The 19,143-nt window shown below is 45.4% G+C and overlaps 1 protein-coding gene across 2 annotated transcripts in view; it reads right to left on the bottom strand.

The window, feature by feature from the left end:
• Positions 1-19,143, bottom strand: part of LRRC1 (leucine rich repeat containing 1) — a 517,165-nt gene that overhangs the window by 44,330 nt on the left and 453,692 nt on the right. For both annotated transcript variants that reach the window (XM_086926433.1, XM_086926434.1), the window contains exon 12: positions 2,854-3,026. In XM_086926433.1, coding sequence (XP_086782559.1) covers positions 2,854-3,026 — 173 coding nt within the window. The remainder of the gene's footprint in view (positions 1-2,853; positions 3,027-19,143) is intronic.

Here is a 19,143-nt window from a genome sequence, read left to right as displayed (position 1 = left end):
TCCGCCGAGCCCCGAATCCCCGTGGCAGAACCTGAGGGCCGGGCTTTGCTCCGCTTGTTCCTCTGGCCGGGCTTGGCTCCGTCAGGCCCCTCCTACTCCCTGGACTACACCTCCCAGCAGCAGCGGACGTCACATGGAAGCGCCAGGAGGCGCATAAAGGCTCCCTTGGAACCTCGTCCCGTTGGACGCGCCGGGAGAAGCCCGGGACAAGGGCGGGGCCGTCTGTGGCCGTCCGGGGCCAGAGGAGGCCGGGCCGGGCCACTCCTCTTACTCTTACATCAATGGTTGGCCAGTATTAGAGACAACAAGTAAGGTGCAAGACATTGTTATACTAGGCCAACCGTATTGACACACTTGGATTAAGAGTCTTGTTAACCTATGTTCAGGCAGGTTTTACTGTACTGTTATGGCTGAAGTTAACCCTAAAGTGTGCTCTGGGGTTGGTGGGGTCGGGACTTTAGATGCCTTTCTCAAACTAGCCGAAACTGCTGTGGCCAAGGAAATTGAACTTGTAGAAAGGAGGTGGTCCCTGGACCCATCTTGTCACATTGTTCCTCCAATACTAATTCCAGAGATGTTGGATTGTCCTGCTGTTTCATCTGTTCCCATACATCTCCCGCAGGTTACCAACGGGTCAGTTCTAGACGGCAGTTTATCTATCAGTTCGGTTCCATCTCCTGTTATTAGTTTACCTCCTTCGCCCCCGGTAACACGCACTAGGCAACATCGGGCTATGCCGGCGAGTAACCCTAAAACCGTAACGGGCAAGAGAAAGGCTAGCAATGCTCCCAAAGGAAGCCGGCAACAAGCTAAACAACCTATGAATACAAATTCCTCATCTGGGTTGGGTGGTCAGCAAGATAATGTTCTACCTAAAGCCACTGAAGGTAGAGTCCCAGGAAGAAATGAGCAGACTGCGCAAGAAGTAGGGGCTAACCAGGGGTGTAATATGACTGAGTTTATGAGGCTCATGGACGAACGGCTTAGGTCTTTCATCTCTCCATTAATGGCCTAACTCGAGCTGATAGACAGTAGATTAAATGCCATCGAAAAACACTTCCTAGTCCATAAAAGTCCAATACTCGGGAATGATCAACCAGTTGCTCATCCTTTGAGTACAATTACATCTAGAGTAAACGACTTGGTGGATTCTATGATGACCCCTCTACCTCAAGATACAGCCCAAGTTGTAGTACCTACTACGATATCTCCAACTCTAGGAGTTGGGGAGGGAGTAAAACAAGGGCCTCGGGGCCCTGTAGGGAGATTAAGTCCACTGGCACAGCCCTCCAAAACATTTTTGCATTGCACCAAAACGGACTACAAGTCCCAAAAATCATGGCATGACGATGTACTACACACGCCCACCAAGGGACCAGTACTAATAAATTCATCCGGAAGTATGGTGCACATACGAGTGTCTTTTGGATGCAAGCCCCTGACGACGGGTGAAATTCCCAGAAATGCGTTGGGCAAAAGGAAGAATTGCCAGGTGGGGAGGCGTAAAGCACATGAAGCGTGGAGGGAGGAGGACTGTTGTGTGCCTGGGGACAGATTTATGCTGATGGAATAAACTTTCACACACATTTTAAATCCGAGCAATTGCACCAAATTCCACTAAACCAGGATGTTCGCATTCGTTCATAAAGGAAGAATATCGCTCACTCATTAAAAAACCCTAATGGTCTTTCAGTTACAGAATGCCTTCAGGCTCATCGAGGCAAACCTGAGCTTGACTACTGCGTCTTTTGACTCATTGTGACTAAGAGGACCTCTATCAGTAATCCTCTCTCCATCGTAACTGGAGGAAGATTTGGGGTAGAATAACCACTCTGTACAGTAATGTCCTTTGAACCCACAAGGATAGAGCGCACTTCGGATTGCAACTAGGGTATAGAACTAAACAAACGCAAAACGCCTTGCATGTTATGCGGCACAAAAAAAATCAAATTAAGTCAGGTCATCTACCCTTCCTACATGTAGACTAATCCACACATTCATTTGGCCATTTATATCATAGTTGAAATCTCTTCAGAACGCTCATCAGGTGTCTAACTGAGCAAAAGCATTCCTATAAACTACCCAACTGAGTCTCTCAATTGACCCTGCACAAACTTGAGAAACATTTCCCGTTATCTCAACAGAAAACACATGTAATCTCAGATGGCGGAAGGGACTCAAAATAAATAACTTCTGTAAACTAAAAATATATATCATGACTTTAGTAATGCAATGAGGAAACGAAGATGCCTTATCTTCAGAATCAGGATACATTCCATAAACAACGTACAGACAAACATTGACTGGCAAAGTCATGTCAGCTCCTACAAACTGCTCAAAGAGAGCTGATGGATTTTACATGCTCAAATTGGTTTACACATTTCTATTGGTTACATTAAACAATCGTAATCCTATACAAAAAACGTTCATGAGCAGTAAATATATGTCATTGGGACTACTGACTTTATCATTGTCATTAGGCGAATTGACGAACCCTGTGATGTTTCAATGAACTTATTATCTAAATGATATTCTACTATGATTGTCAACTTTTTAAACTGTATTTTTATTTATGTACCATGAATATATATTTTGCTTTGATACACCCGAATAAATTTTTTTATTGATATTTTGACTACTGACTGAGATTAGCTTTGAATGCATGATTAATAGGCAATCATGAAAACCAAGCCATGTTTTATTGGGTGTTACAGACTTGCTTAACCCATGTCAAACAAACTCGGAAATGCAGCTCCAGATTAGGTGAAGATCCCCTTTTTAATAGGGGCACGAGAGCAACTACTATTAGAAGTTGTCAAAGAGCACATGATACATATCTTAAAAGGAGTTTACCTTGACCATCAGGCTCAGAAGGCATTTGGGGAAGTAAAACACACGTTAACACCTTTTCTCTTGTCTCAGGGTCTGTGTCGGTCTGGAAGGTCAGCAAAGGCTGGGACTGGTTGTCTGATAACCACAGTGCCTTTAATTTCAATGTAGTCAACGAAAGAGGTAGATGTAGCAGCCTAATTTAAAAATAATATCACAAAATTAGCATTTTATAACAGAGAATTCGGTCAAATACTTTCATTGTAATTACTGTAACCCACTTTCCACAACACATACACAAAGAGTCACAAAATCAATGAACTCCCCTTGCCCACACAATAGAGGCTGTCAAAGTAAATTAACCTATTTCGTGATTCAACAAATCATCACATATGGCCACAAATACGTTTCTCTAAAAGATTTAAGAACTATTGATATTGGAGGTAAATGCCTCTTTAAGCTAACAGGCTTAAGAGGCAGTCAAAACATGCCAATGCACTAACGGCAAGTAATTAGAGAGTGGAGGTTGAAGGTGTATTATTAGGATTGAAGTTAGTAGAGGCAGCACAGTTTAGGGAGAAGATAAGATTAAGTGTAGCCAAGGAATCTTTTGTAAAATAGCTACAGAGGGAAATCCCTTGATCGAGGTCGCCTTTACGTGACAGTGTAATTCATCTAGCAACCTGATCGACACCTTCCTGCTGATGCGTTTGAATTACAGAAATAGGCTGTATGCAGAGCTTCCACTTGAACTGACAAAAATACTTCATTCATTGCAGGTGTTGAATAAGAACTGAAAAGCACAGATGAACCAGCAGAATGACACCAGAGAGGGGTATTCCACATCACACTGGTGGCTAAACATATGATTGGATGTCTAGGAAGTCCCATTAAAAGGGAGGGAATGGAAGAAGTGTATATCTGAAGAATTTACAAGCTAGTCGAGCAGTAACAATAAGTGGTAATGAAGAAAGTTGAGTTGTTGGCACTACATGGGACTGTCACATGTGTTGCCATTGTCGTCTCAAACTGCAGTGTTTTTTGAAGGCTAGTGTGGTGGACTTAGTCCTTAGGGAATCATTTAAAATGGGTCGGTGAAAGAAAATCTTAGGAGGAGTATGGGGACCATTACTGAGTGCCACTTAGTGGAATAAAGGCTCTTAATTATAAGTGGGCCAGTAATTACCTTTAAGCCCAATAACTTCTGTTACCGTATGTAGGAAAATGTCCATCTCTGAAGGGTCACCCAAAACCTTTTCGGACATTGTTTTTGTTGCCTTTAGGACTCTGCACACTTTAACATAGCTAGCCAGTGTAAAAGTATCTGTGCTCTCTTTTCTAAACATGGTAGAATTGGTTTATACCTATTTGGCATGTTTAATTTATCTGTAAGACCCCTGTAAATTGGCATATATACCCAAGGGCTTGTAAATCAAATGCTACTAGCAGGCCTACAGCACTGATTGTGCCCCCCACACAGCACTGATTGTGCCTCCCGTAGAAGTGCTTTTCAAATCTGACTCAAGCCTGCCATTGTTGTGCCTGTGTGGGCAGTTTACTGCCACTTCGATTCGGCATTTAAAACTACTTGCCAAGGCTGAAACTCTCCCTTTTACTACACCGAAGTCACACCTAAGGTAGGCCCTAGGTAGCCCTAAAGCCAGGGCGCTGTGCAAGTAAAAGGTAGCACATGGACTTTTATGTTTTGCATGTCCTGGTAGCGACAAACAGTTACATTGATTCTTCACTACTGTGAGGCCTAACTCCTCTCATAGGTCAATTAGGTATTCCCTTTTACACTTTTAAGTGTGATTCCTGATCAGAAAAGAGTAGATGCATCATGTTTTATATCTTTGGAATGGTAAATTATAAAACCTCTTTAATGGTAACAAAGGATTTAACATCACAGATTTAGAGATGGCACTTTTCAGAAAATGGGCATTTCTCTACTTTTACTGCTCTGTGTACCTTGAAACCTGTTTCCAATACATGTCTAGGGTGGGCTACAGCTACACTTTGTGTGTTCCCTCTAGACAGCCAGACGCAAAGGAAGAGTGGGTGTGGGGACTCTCCATTCATCTGCATTCTAGGCAGGAGGGGGGACGGGGAGTTGACACTTGCACTTGAATAGGCAGTGCCCTATTTCCCACACAAAGGGCTGATGGTCTGGAGCCAGGGCTGGGAAGAAAGGGGACATGCTTTGAAGTCACCCCCCACTTCAAAGACACAACTGGGTAGAAGTACTGGGCCTCTGACCTTACTAAGAGTACACTATTGGACATGTAAAGAACTCTGCCAGAAGTAAAGATTGCTGTGCTAGAAGGACTGCCACTATGTTTGACTGCTGCTCTGAAAGAGCTTCTTTTCTGCTTTGCAGCCCTGTTGATCTCTGCCCTGCTGAGGGCAAGGACTGGACCACTGAATCTAAAGTTTTAAAAGGGCATGCTGAACTCAACCCTGTTATGAAGTCTCAGGACCATCAAATGCTTCCTTCAACCCTGCAACACCACCTGGACTCTGCCATCTGTGAGGCCTGCCCTGCCAACTGGTGCCATTGCAGTCCTGGCTCCTTGAAAGGTAATTTTCTGCTGTCCAGAACCATCAAAATCTACAAAACTACGCATTGCCCTTCGATGCAGGAGCTAATCGATGAGCTTGCGAACCATCCATAGTGCATTGTCATGGATAGTGGGTGTAGGTAGGAATCTGAAGGTGAAGTTTAGGCATTTAGCGTATTTTGCGGTTGTGAAGGGGTCCATCTGTGGGAACCCATATCTGTGGAAGTGTGGGTGGTGTTCCCACTCGTGGACTTCTTGCTGTATACTGCTGAGGAGGTCTGCAAAATCGTTGTCTGTGCCTGGGAGGTATTCCACTAACAGATGCATTTTTTTGCTGTAAAGCTCATCTCAAAATGGTCTATGTTTGACAAGATAATTGCAGAGACTTTGTGATGTCTCAGCCCCCCCCCCGCCCCTCGCAGCTTTTGTAGATAGTCTATGGCTGCCATATTGTTCGTCCGGACTAGGACAATCCTGTGAATACGGTGAGGTAGGAAAGCTTTCAAAGCTAGGTGAACAGCTTGATGCTCTAGGTAGATGACGTGGAGACCCCTACGCTTGGCTTCCCAGAGACCCACACTGTGAGATCCTTGAAATATGCACCCCATCCAGTTAGTTATGGGTGCGTTGTGATAGTTATGTGGGAAACAAGGTTGAGAAAAGGCATCCCTGTTGGTAATCCACCACTGCAGAGAGTGATGAGTTTGGCATTCTATCAACACTAGATCCAATAACTGACCCTGTGACAGACTACTGTCGAGCTAAACATTCCTGTAATAAATGTATGTGTATTTAGGCATAGGGTATTATGGCAATGCAGGTTGCTATCATCCCTAATAGGACCATGATTGTCCTCGCAGTGAGTTGTCGATTTGACTGAAATTGAGGTAATGTCTGAAAATTCTGGACTCTTGCAGAATTGGGATAGGTTAATGTAATTTGTGTGCTTCAAATGGCCCCTAGATATGGCTGAACCTGTAGAGGATGTATGTGTGACTTGGAAACGTTGATGGTGACTTCCAAGCAGTGGAGCAGATCTTTTGTAATCGGAGCAGGTTGACGAGTGCTGGCTTTAATAAGCCAATCGTCCAGATACAAAAATATATGGCCTTTTTTTCTGCGTCGATGGGCTGCTACCACCACTAGGCACTTGATGAACTCAGGGTGCAGTTGTCACCCCAAAAGGGAGGACTTTGAAATGGTAATGTTTGCCACCTAGCATGAACCTGAGGTTTTTTCAGTGAGCTAGGTGGATGTGAAAATAGGTGACATCAGGTCTAGTGTAGTCATGAAGTCGCCCTGTTGGAGAAGTGGGGTCACATCTTGCAAGGTGACCATGTGGAAGTGTTCTGACAGGATGTAATCGTTTAGTGGTGGTGATCGAAGATTGACAGTTAAGATCCGCCCTTTTAGGGTATTAGGAAGTATAGAGAGTATAACCCTGAGCCCTGGTATTGAGGAGGGATGGATTTGATAGCTTCTTTGAGCAAAAGAGCCTAGACTTCCTGTTTGAGCAATGCTGGATGTACCAGTGATAGCCTGTGAGTGGGAGATGGAATGCTGGGAGGTGTGGTAGTGCGCTCCAGACAATAGCCATATTGGATATGACTAACGCCTACTGGTCTGATGTCATTTCTTGCCATATGGGTAAAAAATCCTGTAATCAACCACAACAAGCGTTAGTTATATGACCAGGGTAGGAAAGGGATGTCATTGTTTGGTGGAGGGTATTGCTCCACGTGGGGCGGTATCCTTACCTATACCTTTGGCATTGTTGCACCTGTAGGAACCTCGGTAGTAGCCCTTTGGGGAAGTATTAGGGCCCTGTTGACATTAATAGGAAGAGGAGACATCGAAGGAAGTCTCCTTTGAAGTCCCACGATAACCGGGACAGTGATTGATTGTTAGGCGATTTATATAAGCGCTACTTTGCCCAAAGGCGTCAAGGCGCAGAAGATGGAATATAATAACCAGGTACTGAAATGGAGAAGGAAAAAAAAAGTCTAAGAGTAAGCTTCAGTGAAGAGCAGGGTTTTGAGGCCCTTTCTGAAGAGCAGCAGGGAAGCCTGGCCCCTGAGTTCCAGGGGGAGCTCGTTCCAAAGTCTGGGGGCAAGTGTGGAGAATGCCTTACCACCCCATCTAGCCTTGGCAACTCGAGGAATAGACAACAGATACTGACCGGAGGAGCGTAGTGTCCTGCCTGGGGTATAGGACGACACAAGAGTCCTCATGCCCTCAGCGCCAGCACCGTGAAGAGCCTTGTGGGTGATGGTCAGGATTTTAAATTTAATTCTGGCATACACCGGGAGCCAGTGAAGGTTTCTCCTGATCCTGGTCCCGGAGGAGCGCCTGGGGGCGTTGACAACAAATCTTGCTACCGCGTTCTGGATAACCTGTAGGCGATGGAGAAGTTTAGCGCTCATGCCAAGGTAAAGAGCATTGCAGTAGTCCAGTCGCGAGGATAGAAGGGCAACTGCCACCTGTTTCCGGGCATCAGGAGAGAGGTAAAGAGTAAGTTTTCTTAAGATTCTCAGGACCCCACAGCAGGTTGCAACAGTTCTACTTACTTGCTTATCAAAAGCAAGTGAGGTGTCAAAAATGACTCCCAGGTTACGGGCAGAGAGGGAAGGCTGGGGACAGGATCCAAGAGTCTGGGGCCACCAATCATCTGACCAGATCTCCTTTTTTCCCCCGAAGATCCAGATCTCCGTTTTCTCCCCGTTCAATTTAAGAAAATTCGAGGCCATCCAGCCTGCCACAGCTTCCATAGAGTTTTGGAAATTTAGGGCCGTGGTCTCAACAGAATGGGACAGGGAGACCATTATCTGGGTGTCGTCAGCATATGAGAGTACTTCCAGTCCAAAAGATCTTACCAGTCTAGCAAGTGGGGCCACGTAGATGTTGAACAATGTGGGGCTCAAAGCGGAGCCCTGTGGTACCCCACATTGCAGAGGCATGGCATTGGAAAAGAAGTCACCCAGTTTGACCCTTTGCTCCCGATGGTTAAGAAAAGAAGTGAGGAGGCTAAGAGCCGGCCCCTTCACCCCCGTCTCACTGAGGCGGGCGGCCAAAATGGTGGGGGACAGGGTGTCAAATGCTGCCGTAAGGTCGAGTAGGATCAGAAGAGTGGTCTGACCACTATCAACCTTGGCGCGGATATTATTGACCACCACTGTAAGGGCTGACTCTGTACTATGTGCCTTTCGAAAGCCATGCTGAGATGGATCAAGCAGGCAGGTCTTATCTAGAAAGGCGCTAAGATGGTGGTTTAAATAAGCCTCCAACATCTTAGCTGGAGCGGGAAGAAGAGAAATGGGGCGAAAATTCTTCAGAATCCCAGGATCCAAGGAGGCCTTTTTTAAAAGGGGCTTAAAGATGGCAGTCTTCCAAGGGGCTGGGAATTCCCCACTAGAGATTGCTCTATTCATAACTTCCATCAAAGGAGGAAGTAGGGTATCCCTGCAATTTTTAAGGATTTTAAGGGGGCAGGGATCCAAAGGGGAGCCAGACTTGGTTGAGTCTAGTAATTTGCCCAGTGTCTCAGTCGAGAGAGGAGGGAAGTTGGTCAAGATATCTTCGGAGGCTAAGGGCTGATCTAAAGAGGGATAGGGGACATGGGTGAGATTATGACTCTGGAGAGCAGTATAAATGTCCGAGATTTTAGTGTGGAAAAAAGTGGCAATCTGATCGCAGAGTTCTTGAGAAGGTATTATGGGATCAGGGTGTTGGACCTGAGATACATTTTCTACCACCTTAAAGAGATCTCCAGGGCAGGAAAGAAATGATGTTAACTTAGAGAAGTACATTTGTTTTTCGGCTAACACTGCTGTTTTATAGCTCTTAAGGAGGTTTTTATGCTTGATCCGGAGATCGGCATCGAGTTGAGCTCTCCACAGCCTTTCGAGTCTCCTACACTCCTGTCTCTGAAGTCGAAGAGCTTCAGAGTACCAGGGTGCTGACGGACTTTTCCTGGCACAATAATGAGATTTGAGAGGGGCTAAGATATCAATAGCCAGAGAAATGGTACTTGCAAGCTCACTGGCGGTGGTGTCAATATCCTGAGAGGGGGGAGGGTTGAAGCTGGCAAGAAAAGGGCCAAGGGATTCGTTGGTCAAACCCCTGTAGTTCCTCTTTAAAACCCAGCATTTCCTGTCCGTGTGGGAGGCAGAGAGGGAGCCTGGGAGGAATTCTAGAGGAACTGCTAAGTGATCTGACCAGGAAAGGGGCAGAGGGGACCCAATCTCTAGTCTGGGGTCATTAGTGAAAACCCCAGTGACAAGTAGCCGGAGTAACCCACAGTGACAAGTAGCCGGAGGAGTAGGTGTCTGAAGGGCACCCAATGCTTTCGCCATCTCCATATCTGTTTTGATCTTCTCTAATGTGGCTTCTACTTAAGGCCCAAAGAGATGTTCCTTGTCAAAGGGGATATTTAGTACACTTTTTGGTGCTTCTGGTTTAAAACCGAATATTTGAAGCCATACGTGAAGCCTGAGTAAGATGATGGTATTAATCTCCCTAGCTGCGGTATCAACAGCATCTAATGTATAGCCTATAGAGGTGTTAGATAGGAATTTCGTTTCTGTGACACGTTTTTACCCATGTTTCTTATGCTCTTCCAGGATATACTGGAGGAGATCCTCTATTTAATCCCAGTGAACGCAGTTGCAATGCACTAGTAGACCCTGGGTGTTGACAATGTGCCAATGATTAGGTGCAGGCAGTGCAACTCTTTTCCCTGCAGCATCGATACGCTTACTCTCCTTATCAGGAGATGGGTTATCCCCAGAAGCCTGAGAGTTGGCATGTTTGTGAGCAGTGGTAATGACTAGGGAATCTGGTGGCAACTGATCTCTAATGTACATGGCGTCAGACGGGGAGGGCTTGTATTTTTTTTTTATCAACTCTGGGTGTTATGACCTTAGCCATAATAGGATTCTTAAGTATAGATATGCTGTGTGTCGCAGCATGACATTTAACATTGGGAGAGATTGTGCAGCTTTGAGTATCGAAGAGGAAATCCTCCTCTAGAACCTCCTTATGTAATTTCACGTTGTGGAACGCAGCAGCTCTGGCTATGACTACATGTTGCGAGATACCATCAAGAGGAGAGGGGCGAGCAGGATAGAAGTCTGGATCTATGTCACTAGGGAATCAGCATCATAGGCATCCCAGGGGTCATCTTGTGGTGGTGGACCAAATTTATCTTATGCCCCACCATACCCAGCAGTATCTGATTGAGGAGAGCTTTGTGGTGAGATGTTCAATTGACCTTCCACAGAGTGTGGTGGGGAAGCTGGAGGTGGTGAGGCTGGTGGAAGGGGTAAAGGGCTGGAGGTCTTGTCCACTTTCGTCCTCTGTTTGGGAGGAATTTACATGTCTAAAGCCTCTTGAAAAGTTAGCCTCTTTTTAGGCGGTGGAGGAGGCATTTGAGCTGAAGCTTTTGCAAGGATATGTCGGGTGTGGGGGTGGATCTGCTTTTGTTTCACATCCAGCTGTTCTTGTCTATGTAGGATTGGCTCCAGGGGCGTGTAGCAAACGGACTCTGAGCTTGGGCTTCGAAGATTTTGTATCCAAACTCATTTTCAGCATCAAAGCTCTGCTCAGCACCAAAGGCGTGGTCGTCATATATGGCAGTTGGCTCGGTATCAATGCTAGAGTAGGCGCTGGCTGTCGGTCAGGACGAAGTATTCGATGCCAAAGGCTTTGAACCAGTTGCTTGATGCAGACCATGGCCGGAAGCCAGTGGTGGACTGAGGGTCTCTGATTGTGGATCTAACAGAGTAGAGTGTCTCTAGGAGAGATCTGTACAATGTATGGGGTTGGAAAATACCATACTCACAGGCTGCTGAGCCGGTTCGACATCCTTCATTTCCAGGTTGACTTCGAGGTCGAAGTCAGAACTGCCCTCGATGGAAAATGCCTCTTCCATCGCAGCAGACTGCTGAAGGCGGCTTTTTTCCTCCTCAGCTGGTTCTTCATCGAAGATGTATGGAATGTCATTGATGGTTCTGCAAGACATTTCCAGGCAACACACTCAGCGTTCATGAAGAGTTTTCTTCAAGTGGAAAGATTTCAGATGGCGCAATTCGCTTCCCCGTCTTTGGGTGACAAGCACAGGTTATGGACCAAGAGTTGGTTGGTGCAGGGATATTTGATGTAGCAACGTGGCCAGTATTAGAAGAGCTTCTGTTCCATCACTAGTCGAGCATTCATGAAAGACTACGATGAAATCTTAAAGAAGCCTTGAAGGGAGAGGCCCAGCGAGGCCTGCGGTGGAAGCAAACCGAAGTAGAAGTAACTAAATATGAAGATGAGAAAACGTGATCGAAAACAATACAGATTGAGGTAATGGGCTTTGCGAACTGAAAGACGAACCGGGACAGAGACGACAACGGAGCGAAGGCAGGCACGTCCTAATAAAACAGCAGAAAGAAAATCTAACAATGGAGTCCATAAGCATTATCACAGAGAGGAGGAGTGAGACTACCTTGTGACTCGAAAGACTTCTTTGAAGAAAAACAGCTTGCACACAGCCAGACCCAACACTAGATGGCATGGGTATCTAAAGCATATGTATCTACAGCCACACATGCCTCAAACTATGTAAACTTCACTGGTGACCTAGCTCTAGTCAATCTAGGGAATTTCAAGTCTCGAAGTACAACATCGCATGGCAATCTATAAATGTTACCCGGTGCTGCCAACTTCTCCCCCAAATACTGATGCTGATCTTGAGAAGGATCCTTTAATGTCCCACTTGTTAAGATCGCCCCTGCCCTATGTACAAGGTGCTAATGCACCCCCGCTTTTGTTACCAGTCCAGCAACCTGTTATTCTCCCACCAGCTCCAGCTCCTGCACCCCCAATACAGCCCTTTGTGGCACTACCGCCAGCTTCTCTGCCTCCAGCTCCTCTGCCTTCGGCTCCCTTGCCTCCGACTTCTTTGCCTCAGCCTTCTCTGCCTTCGACCTCCGTTCTACCTGTTGCCTCATCTCCTGCTCCATCTCATACCTTATCTCCTGTTTTTCTGCCAACTTCCCCTTCCGTCCGTCAGCGGATGATTAAGACTGTTTCTGGTCTCTTTTCTCCTCTCTTTGGGTCAGTAAGTCTGACTCCTGTTCTTCCCCGTAGGCAGACCCGAAGCTCACTCCCAGATTCCCAAGAACGAGAGGCGTTAATGGGTCTTGCTCACAAGTGGATCCTGAGTGATCTCGGATATACTGTTCCAGATTTCATGAATACTTTTGAGCAGTGGGATGCCCCTGTACAAAGATTCGTTTTCAATGCCATGTGTGACATACTAGGTCAGGAATGGGAGGCTACAGGATTGGGTTTGGCTCCCAAGGGTTTGCTGGATATTAGGACTGATTTTGATAAGGGAATTATTGTGGGTCCTGAGGTTGAGAATGCTGTACGGACACTTTTCGCTTTCAGATCAATGTTCTTTTCCCGGTCCTTATCTGAACCTGATCCTTCTGTTAGACGTAGATTGAAGAATTATCCTATGAGAGAAATTCCTCCAGTGTGGAGAGAAGCGGTTCCAGCCTCGGATGATAATCAGCCTATACCAGCTCACTTCCAACGTATATGGGTACATGTACCTTGGAAGAGATCTGAGGTGCTGGCCCTTAAACAGTCTTTACCTGACCCCCGTAAAAACCCTTCTGGTTACTACAAAGAATTATCTCAGACTGTTGATGCTTGCATTATGAATTTGGCTGACATATATATGTTGATGGGAAATGTTGTCCCACAACCATTGTGGGCCAGGATTCGGAAAGAGGACCACGTCCAAGAATTAGGAGGTGATTGGAATGCTATACTGACTGCTGATAGACTCCAGGTGGGCGGTGCTAAACCTGATGATTTAATTGCACAACTTCCTGGTAGAATTATTACCTTAATGAAAACTATGATGCCCACTCTGCGAGTTAATTGGGATAAGTTAGCTGCCTGTAAGCAGAAGAATGATGAATGTCTCCGACTTCTTTACTCGTTTTGAGGAAACGTTCCGTGATCACAGTGGCCAGGATATGAGCACAGAGGGGGGACAGCGATTGTTCGTCGATAAATTTGTATTTAATTTGCTTCCCGAACTCTCTAATAAATTAAAAGATTCCGAAAGTTCATGGGCTGTTTCTTCTTCAGCCCAGATATTGGCTACTGCTCAGTATTTTAAAAATAGGGATAAGGAGGAGAAGGATAAACTTGATAAAAAGACCAAAGAATTAAAGACGAAAGATCTTTTGCAACAGGCTTATTCCCCTCACCCAGTGTAGCGTCAGTTTCAGCCGACTCCCCAATTTCAGAAATTGTTTCAGAAACCTGAGCCATTTGTCCCACGGCCTCCACTGGGTCAGATCAATGCGCCTATTGCAAGGAGGACGGTCACTTTAAGAATAATTGCCCGGTTTTATTGCAGCGTACTGGTGGTACGCCTGGGCTGCGAGGCCGAGGTGGCTTCCAGTCAACACCTAGGGGGAGGGGGCGAGGTACAATGTCCCAGGACCAACGTTCCTTTCTGCCTAAAAATTCCATGAATTATTTTGAGCAGCAAAATACTCAGTCTGCCCATTATTATAATGACGATTATTACATGGAAGATGAAAATCAGGGTTTCTCTAGCTAGGACAGCCATAGACAAAGTGAGGGAGTCATATCAGTTCCAGTGGACCAAAATGGGCCTTATGTTGAAGTCGTTGCGCTAGGTGTGTCAGAGCCATTTCTCTTGGATACTGGTGCAACAAAGAGTTCTATCATCCACTCTAAACTCCCTGGGGCACCTTTGTTTGGCTTAACAAATGTTTCTGTAGGATTTTCTGGCGCCCCTGTTCGTAACCCAGTTTCTTTTCCTCTGCCCATTTCGATAGGTCCTAATGATTTGGAGGCTCCGCTTATTTTAACGACTGGTTGTGGTGAGAATGTGTTGGGTTTGGATTTGTTGAAAAGACTATATGAGACACTGCATTGTTCTCCTTCTGGTGTACACCTTACTTAGGTAAAAGATTGATTTCCCCGACATATTTGTCTAGAGACCAACTCCATCTTGTATTACGCTCCCTGCCTGCTACTCTTTGGGCTACAGGCCCAAATGATGTTGGTCTCTTGCAGATTCCACCCTATGTTGTCACCCTCAAGTCCAATGTTAGGATTCCTCAGTACAGAATTTCTAATGATGGTGAGAGAGCACTGATGGCTATTATTTATGATCTGGTTGAGAAAGGTGTGGTTGAAGAGACTAGGGGAAATGTGTGCAATAGTCCTGTTCTGCCTGTCCTTAAACGTACTGACTCTTCCCAGCCACCTGTTTATCGTTTTGTGATCGATTCCGGGAGGTCAACAAGATTGGTGTACCCCAGTTTCCGGTCGTCCCAGATATCACTGCTTTCTTGACAATGATACCTGCTTCGGCTGCCTGGTTTTCGGTCATTGACCTTAAGAACGCTTTCTTTAGCATTCCCATTGCTGAGGAAAGTAGGGATATTTTTGGCTTCTCTTTATGAGACCGAAGTTTTCGGTTCAAGTGTGCACCTCAAGGCTATTGTGAAAGTCCCTCCATTAATAGTCAGGCTTTGAAAACTCAGGTTGATGCTTTCACTTTGCCTCCAGGTGCCACCCTTATTCAGTACGTGGATGATCTGTTGGTTGCTGCTGATTCTGAGGATGTTTGTAAACAAGTTACTGTTTCACTGTTGCATCACTTGTCTGACCTTCATCATAAGGTTTCGCCCTCTAAATTACAATATTGTCGCCAAGAGGTTACCTACTTAGGTCATCTCTTGTCGAAGGAGGGACGGCGATTGACCCCAGAAAGAATCCAAGCGATTGCACAAATGTCAGTACCATCCACACAGAGAGAGGTGCGTGCTGCCTTTTTGGGCATTACGTCTTACTGTAGACAATGGATTCTGAATTTTTCTTTGTTAGCAAAACCTTTGATTGCACTTACCCTTAAAGATACACCCCAACCTCTACCTTGGACAGAGGAATGCCAGAAAAGTTTTACTGATTTGCGTACTTCCTTGTGTTCTGCTCCTGTGTTGGGTACTCCGGATTACAGCAAGCCTTTCACACTTTCTGTGCACGAGAGAGAAGGTTGCGCGTTGTCAGTCTTGACACAGCAATTTGGGGACAAGCAACGTCCATGTGCTTATTTTTCGGCTACATTATACCCTGTAGCTAAAGCATTACCCAGTTGTCTGAAAGCTACAGCAGCAGCAGCAGTTTCCGTAGCCAGTCTGCTGGATTGGTACTAGACAATACTCTTATTGTCATAGTGCCACATGCAGTAGATACTCTCCTAAATAGGACAAAAACTCAGCACCTTACGAGCGCCCGCTTATCTGGGTACGAGCTGACGCTCTTGGCTAGCCACATACACCAAACGATGCAATACCCTAAATCCAGCTACACTGTTACCGATCCCAGTAGAGAAAGGCACTCAGGAGCAACATGATTGCTTTCTCCGTACAGAGGAAGAGACGAAAGGTAGAATCGATTTGATGGATACGCCGCTCCTGGACCCGGATGGGATCCTATTGGTGGATGGTTCTTGTTTCAAGCATCCCAATGGGGAAACAGCTGCGGCCTATGCTGTTACCACTTTGCATACAGTTGTAGAAACAGCACGCATTAGGCAGAATTCAGCCCAAGCAGCTGAATTCATACCTCGGACTAGAGCTTGTGTATTGGCTAAAGGAAAAAGAGTGAATGTGTTTACCGATAGCCAATATGCATTTGGGGTGGCCCACAGTTTTGGCCGCCTTTGGAGGGAAAAAGGATTCTTTACCTCACCTGGTACTAAAATACAGCATGGTCAGTTAGTGAATGACCTTCTAGAATCACTTGCTTTGCCCACTCCAATAGCAAATGTAAAGTGTAGTGCGCATAAGAGGATCACTGATGAAGTGGGTGAAGGAAACACTTTTGCGGATCAGATAGCGAAAGAGACAGCGAGAGATGTGACGAGTCATATGTATGTTGCTGGACCTACTAGATGGGTCAGTCAAGGAGGAATGTATGAGTACACAATAAAAAGTGTGAAAAGAATTCAGGAAGAGGTTACAGAGAAAGAATTGAGTAAGTGGAGAGATGGTACGGGAATGTTGGATGCGTGGGGTGTTGGATAGAATTGTCGGAACACCAACGTTGGCTGTTACCAGACCCCTATGTACTTCCAGTAGTAACTATGGCGCATGGTCCAGCCCACATCAGTGCGAAAGGAATATGCAAGCTTTTGGCTCCGGTATGGCAGAATGCAGGGATTCCTAAATGTGCAGACAATCTTGTTAAACATTGCATTGTTTGTTTGATGCACAACCCAGGAAGAGGGACACCAACCCCAGAAGGCCATTTTGCTCCTCCAACGTATCCTTTTGAGGTATTGCAGATAGACTACATTCACATGGAGAGATGCAACAACTTGAACTATGTCCTCGTGGTGGTGTGCGCCTTTTCTAGATGGATAAAGGCCAACCCCTTGAAGGATAATACTGCTTTGTCTACAGCCAAGGTCCTTCTGAAAGAATACTTCCAGAGGTTTGGTTTGCCTCAAATTGTCTTGAGTGACAACGGAAGTGAATATGTGGGTCAAATCATGCAGAAAGTATGTGCAGGTTTTGGTATTAAGCAGAAATTCCATGCGGCAAACCACCCAAAGTCAGCGGGTTTGGTAGAGTGCTATAACGGCACTCTCAAGCTTAAACTTGCGAAGATACAGGCCAGCACGGGTCTTGCTTGGCCCGATGCTTTACCTATGGCCCTCTTGTCAACTCGAACAGCTGTTCATTCTCGTGTGAGACTTGGCCCATATGAGATTGTGTTTGGGCGCCTGGTTAATGTCTGTGGTGTTCCTAGACCCAAGAAGGACTCTGACATAGAATACCCAATGTTGATTGACTATTTGCATGACCTCACCACTAAATTGCATGTTCTTCATCAGCAGGTACAAGACACCTTGCCGCAGGCTTCCTCAGATCCTGGGCACACCCTCAAACCTGGCGACTGGGTGTGCCTTAAAAATTTTCAAAGGAAGAGGAATTTGGAAGCCCGTTGGCGAGAGCCGAGACAAGTGCTACTGACCACAGGTACAGCCGTGAAAGTTGTTGGGAAAAAGAATTGGGTCCATGGTATGCATTGCAAAAAAGGTACCCTTGCCTTTACCTTATGATCAGTGGGTCCGCGAAGGTGTAGGTGATTGTGAAGGAGAGAGAGTCCCTCGGTTTGTAACTTTTAGCGATGCACACCTAGAATGGACTCGGACTGAGAAAGAAGACGATGATGTTTTGCAAGAAGCTGTACCATCGCATCTTAGAATAGATACAACTGATCCAGAGTCACTTTTCCCAAACCAGACTGTGCCAAACAAGGACAGATTCAATTTGAGGAATAGAGTGGCCAAAGACATTTGAAACATTTTCTTTTGTTCCTGAATTACATTTTCATTCTTAAATTTTATTTTTGAATTTTGAATTGTATATATTTTCTTCCCTGTGTGATACTGGACTCATCTTATTTTAAGTTGCAGGGTCGTGGTAGAAGACTTGGTTTCTGACCTGAGTAGTGGCAATAGGTCTGCAGGACTTGCAGTGTCATAGGACGGCTAATAACCACAGTGAAGTGAGATAGGAAGATTGCCACGAGCAACACTTTAGAAGATGAATTCCGGTGAATTAGAAAATGATAAAAGAATGAAAATGAGGAAGAAATACTGCAAATTATTATTTAGTAGATGTGGCGTAGTATTATGTGTTTTTAATTTTTTATGTGTTTTATTAGCTTGTGTGGGTTGAGTTACTCACACTTTGCAGCCAACATCTGTGCCTATATCTACCTCTCAGCTCATACTTTTTCGCACAACTGCTTCCCCACACCAATTTCATATGCTACCAGAGCATGAGCAAATTAGGAGAATGGAGTATTTCAACAATTCCTTCATTCAATTGTTACACCAGCATCAATTGGTGATCAATACCACCGATTGCTAGGTTTGTGGACTTTTACCCTATAATACAGATAGAGGAATGCCATATTTAGTTCTACCCTTCTCCCTAAAAGGATCATCTTGGGCTTACACCTCTATGTTTGCAAATGCCTATGAGAACCAACATCGACATCCTGTTGGTCCATATAGGGATGGAATTGACGTTAGTCATGATGCACTAATAAAATGAATAGTGGCTATGTCAGAACATTATAAGAAATTTAATGAATTCCCCACTGACGAACGACAAGCATACATTGACTGGAATGTGACACATTACGTCACTAGTCTTACAGACAGAGCCAAAATGATAAGATCCCCACCTATAAATTCTGAACCCCACCAAGGTCACTTATGTCTCTAAGGAAATGGTCAAAGTGCTAAGGCTCAATTGGGAAAGAGCACTTGTAACATCGCATATATCTATACATCCCGAACGTCTCCACCAATGGTAGCGTCCCAAGGAACATATTTTGTTTGCCATGACAGAGCCTATACATGGCTACCAGCCGATTTCTCAGGAACTAGTTATATGGCTTTTCTCCTCCCTCCAACATATACAGCTCCTTCGGGACATCACAAGACAAGGTACGGTAGAGGGGTTATTGCTTTGGAAGACACAGTAGGACAAGAAGGAGCGACTTCCTTAAAGGATTCCTCCCATTTTGGGGACCTATGGCCAATAGTAGAAATATCAGGCTTCTCATTCATGTTGTTGAAGTAACAATAAATGAAACTGTCGGATCACTGGGTAATATCACTGCTGAGCTTCAG

Source organism: Lissotriton vulgaris, chromosome 6 (assembly GCF_964263255.1).
Source record: "Lissotriton vulgaris chromosome 6, aLisVul1.2, whole genome shotgun sequence".
In the NCBI taxonomy this organism is placed as follows: domain Eukaryota; kingdom Metazoa; phylum Chordata; class Amphibia; order Caudata; family Salamandridae; genus Lissotriton; species Lissotriton vulgaris.
The sequence above is the reverse complement of the archived record's forward strand: the minus strand, read 5'-3'. Positions and strand labels throughout refer to the sequence as shown.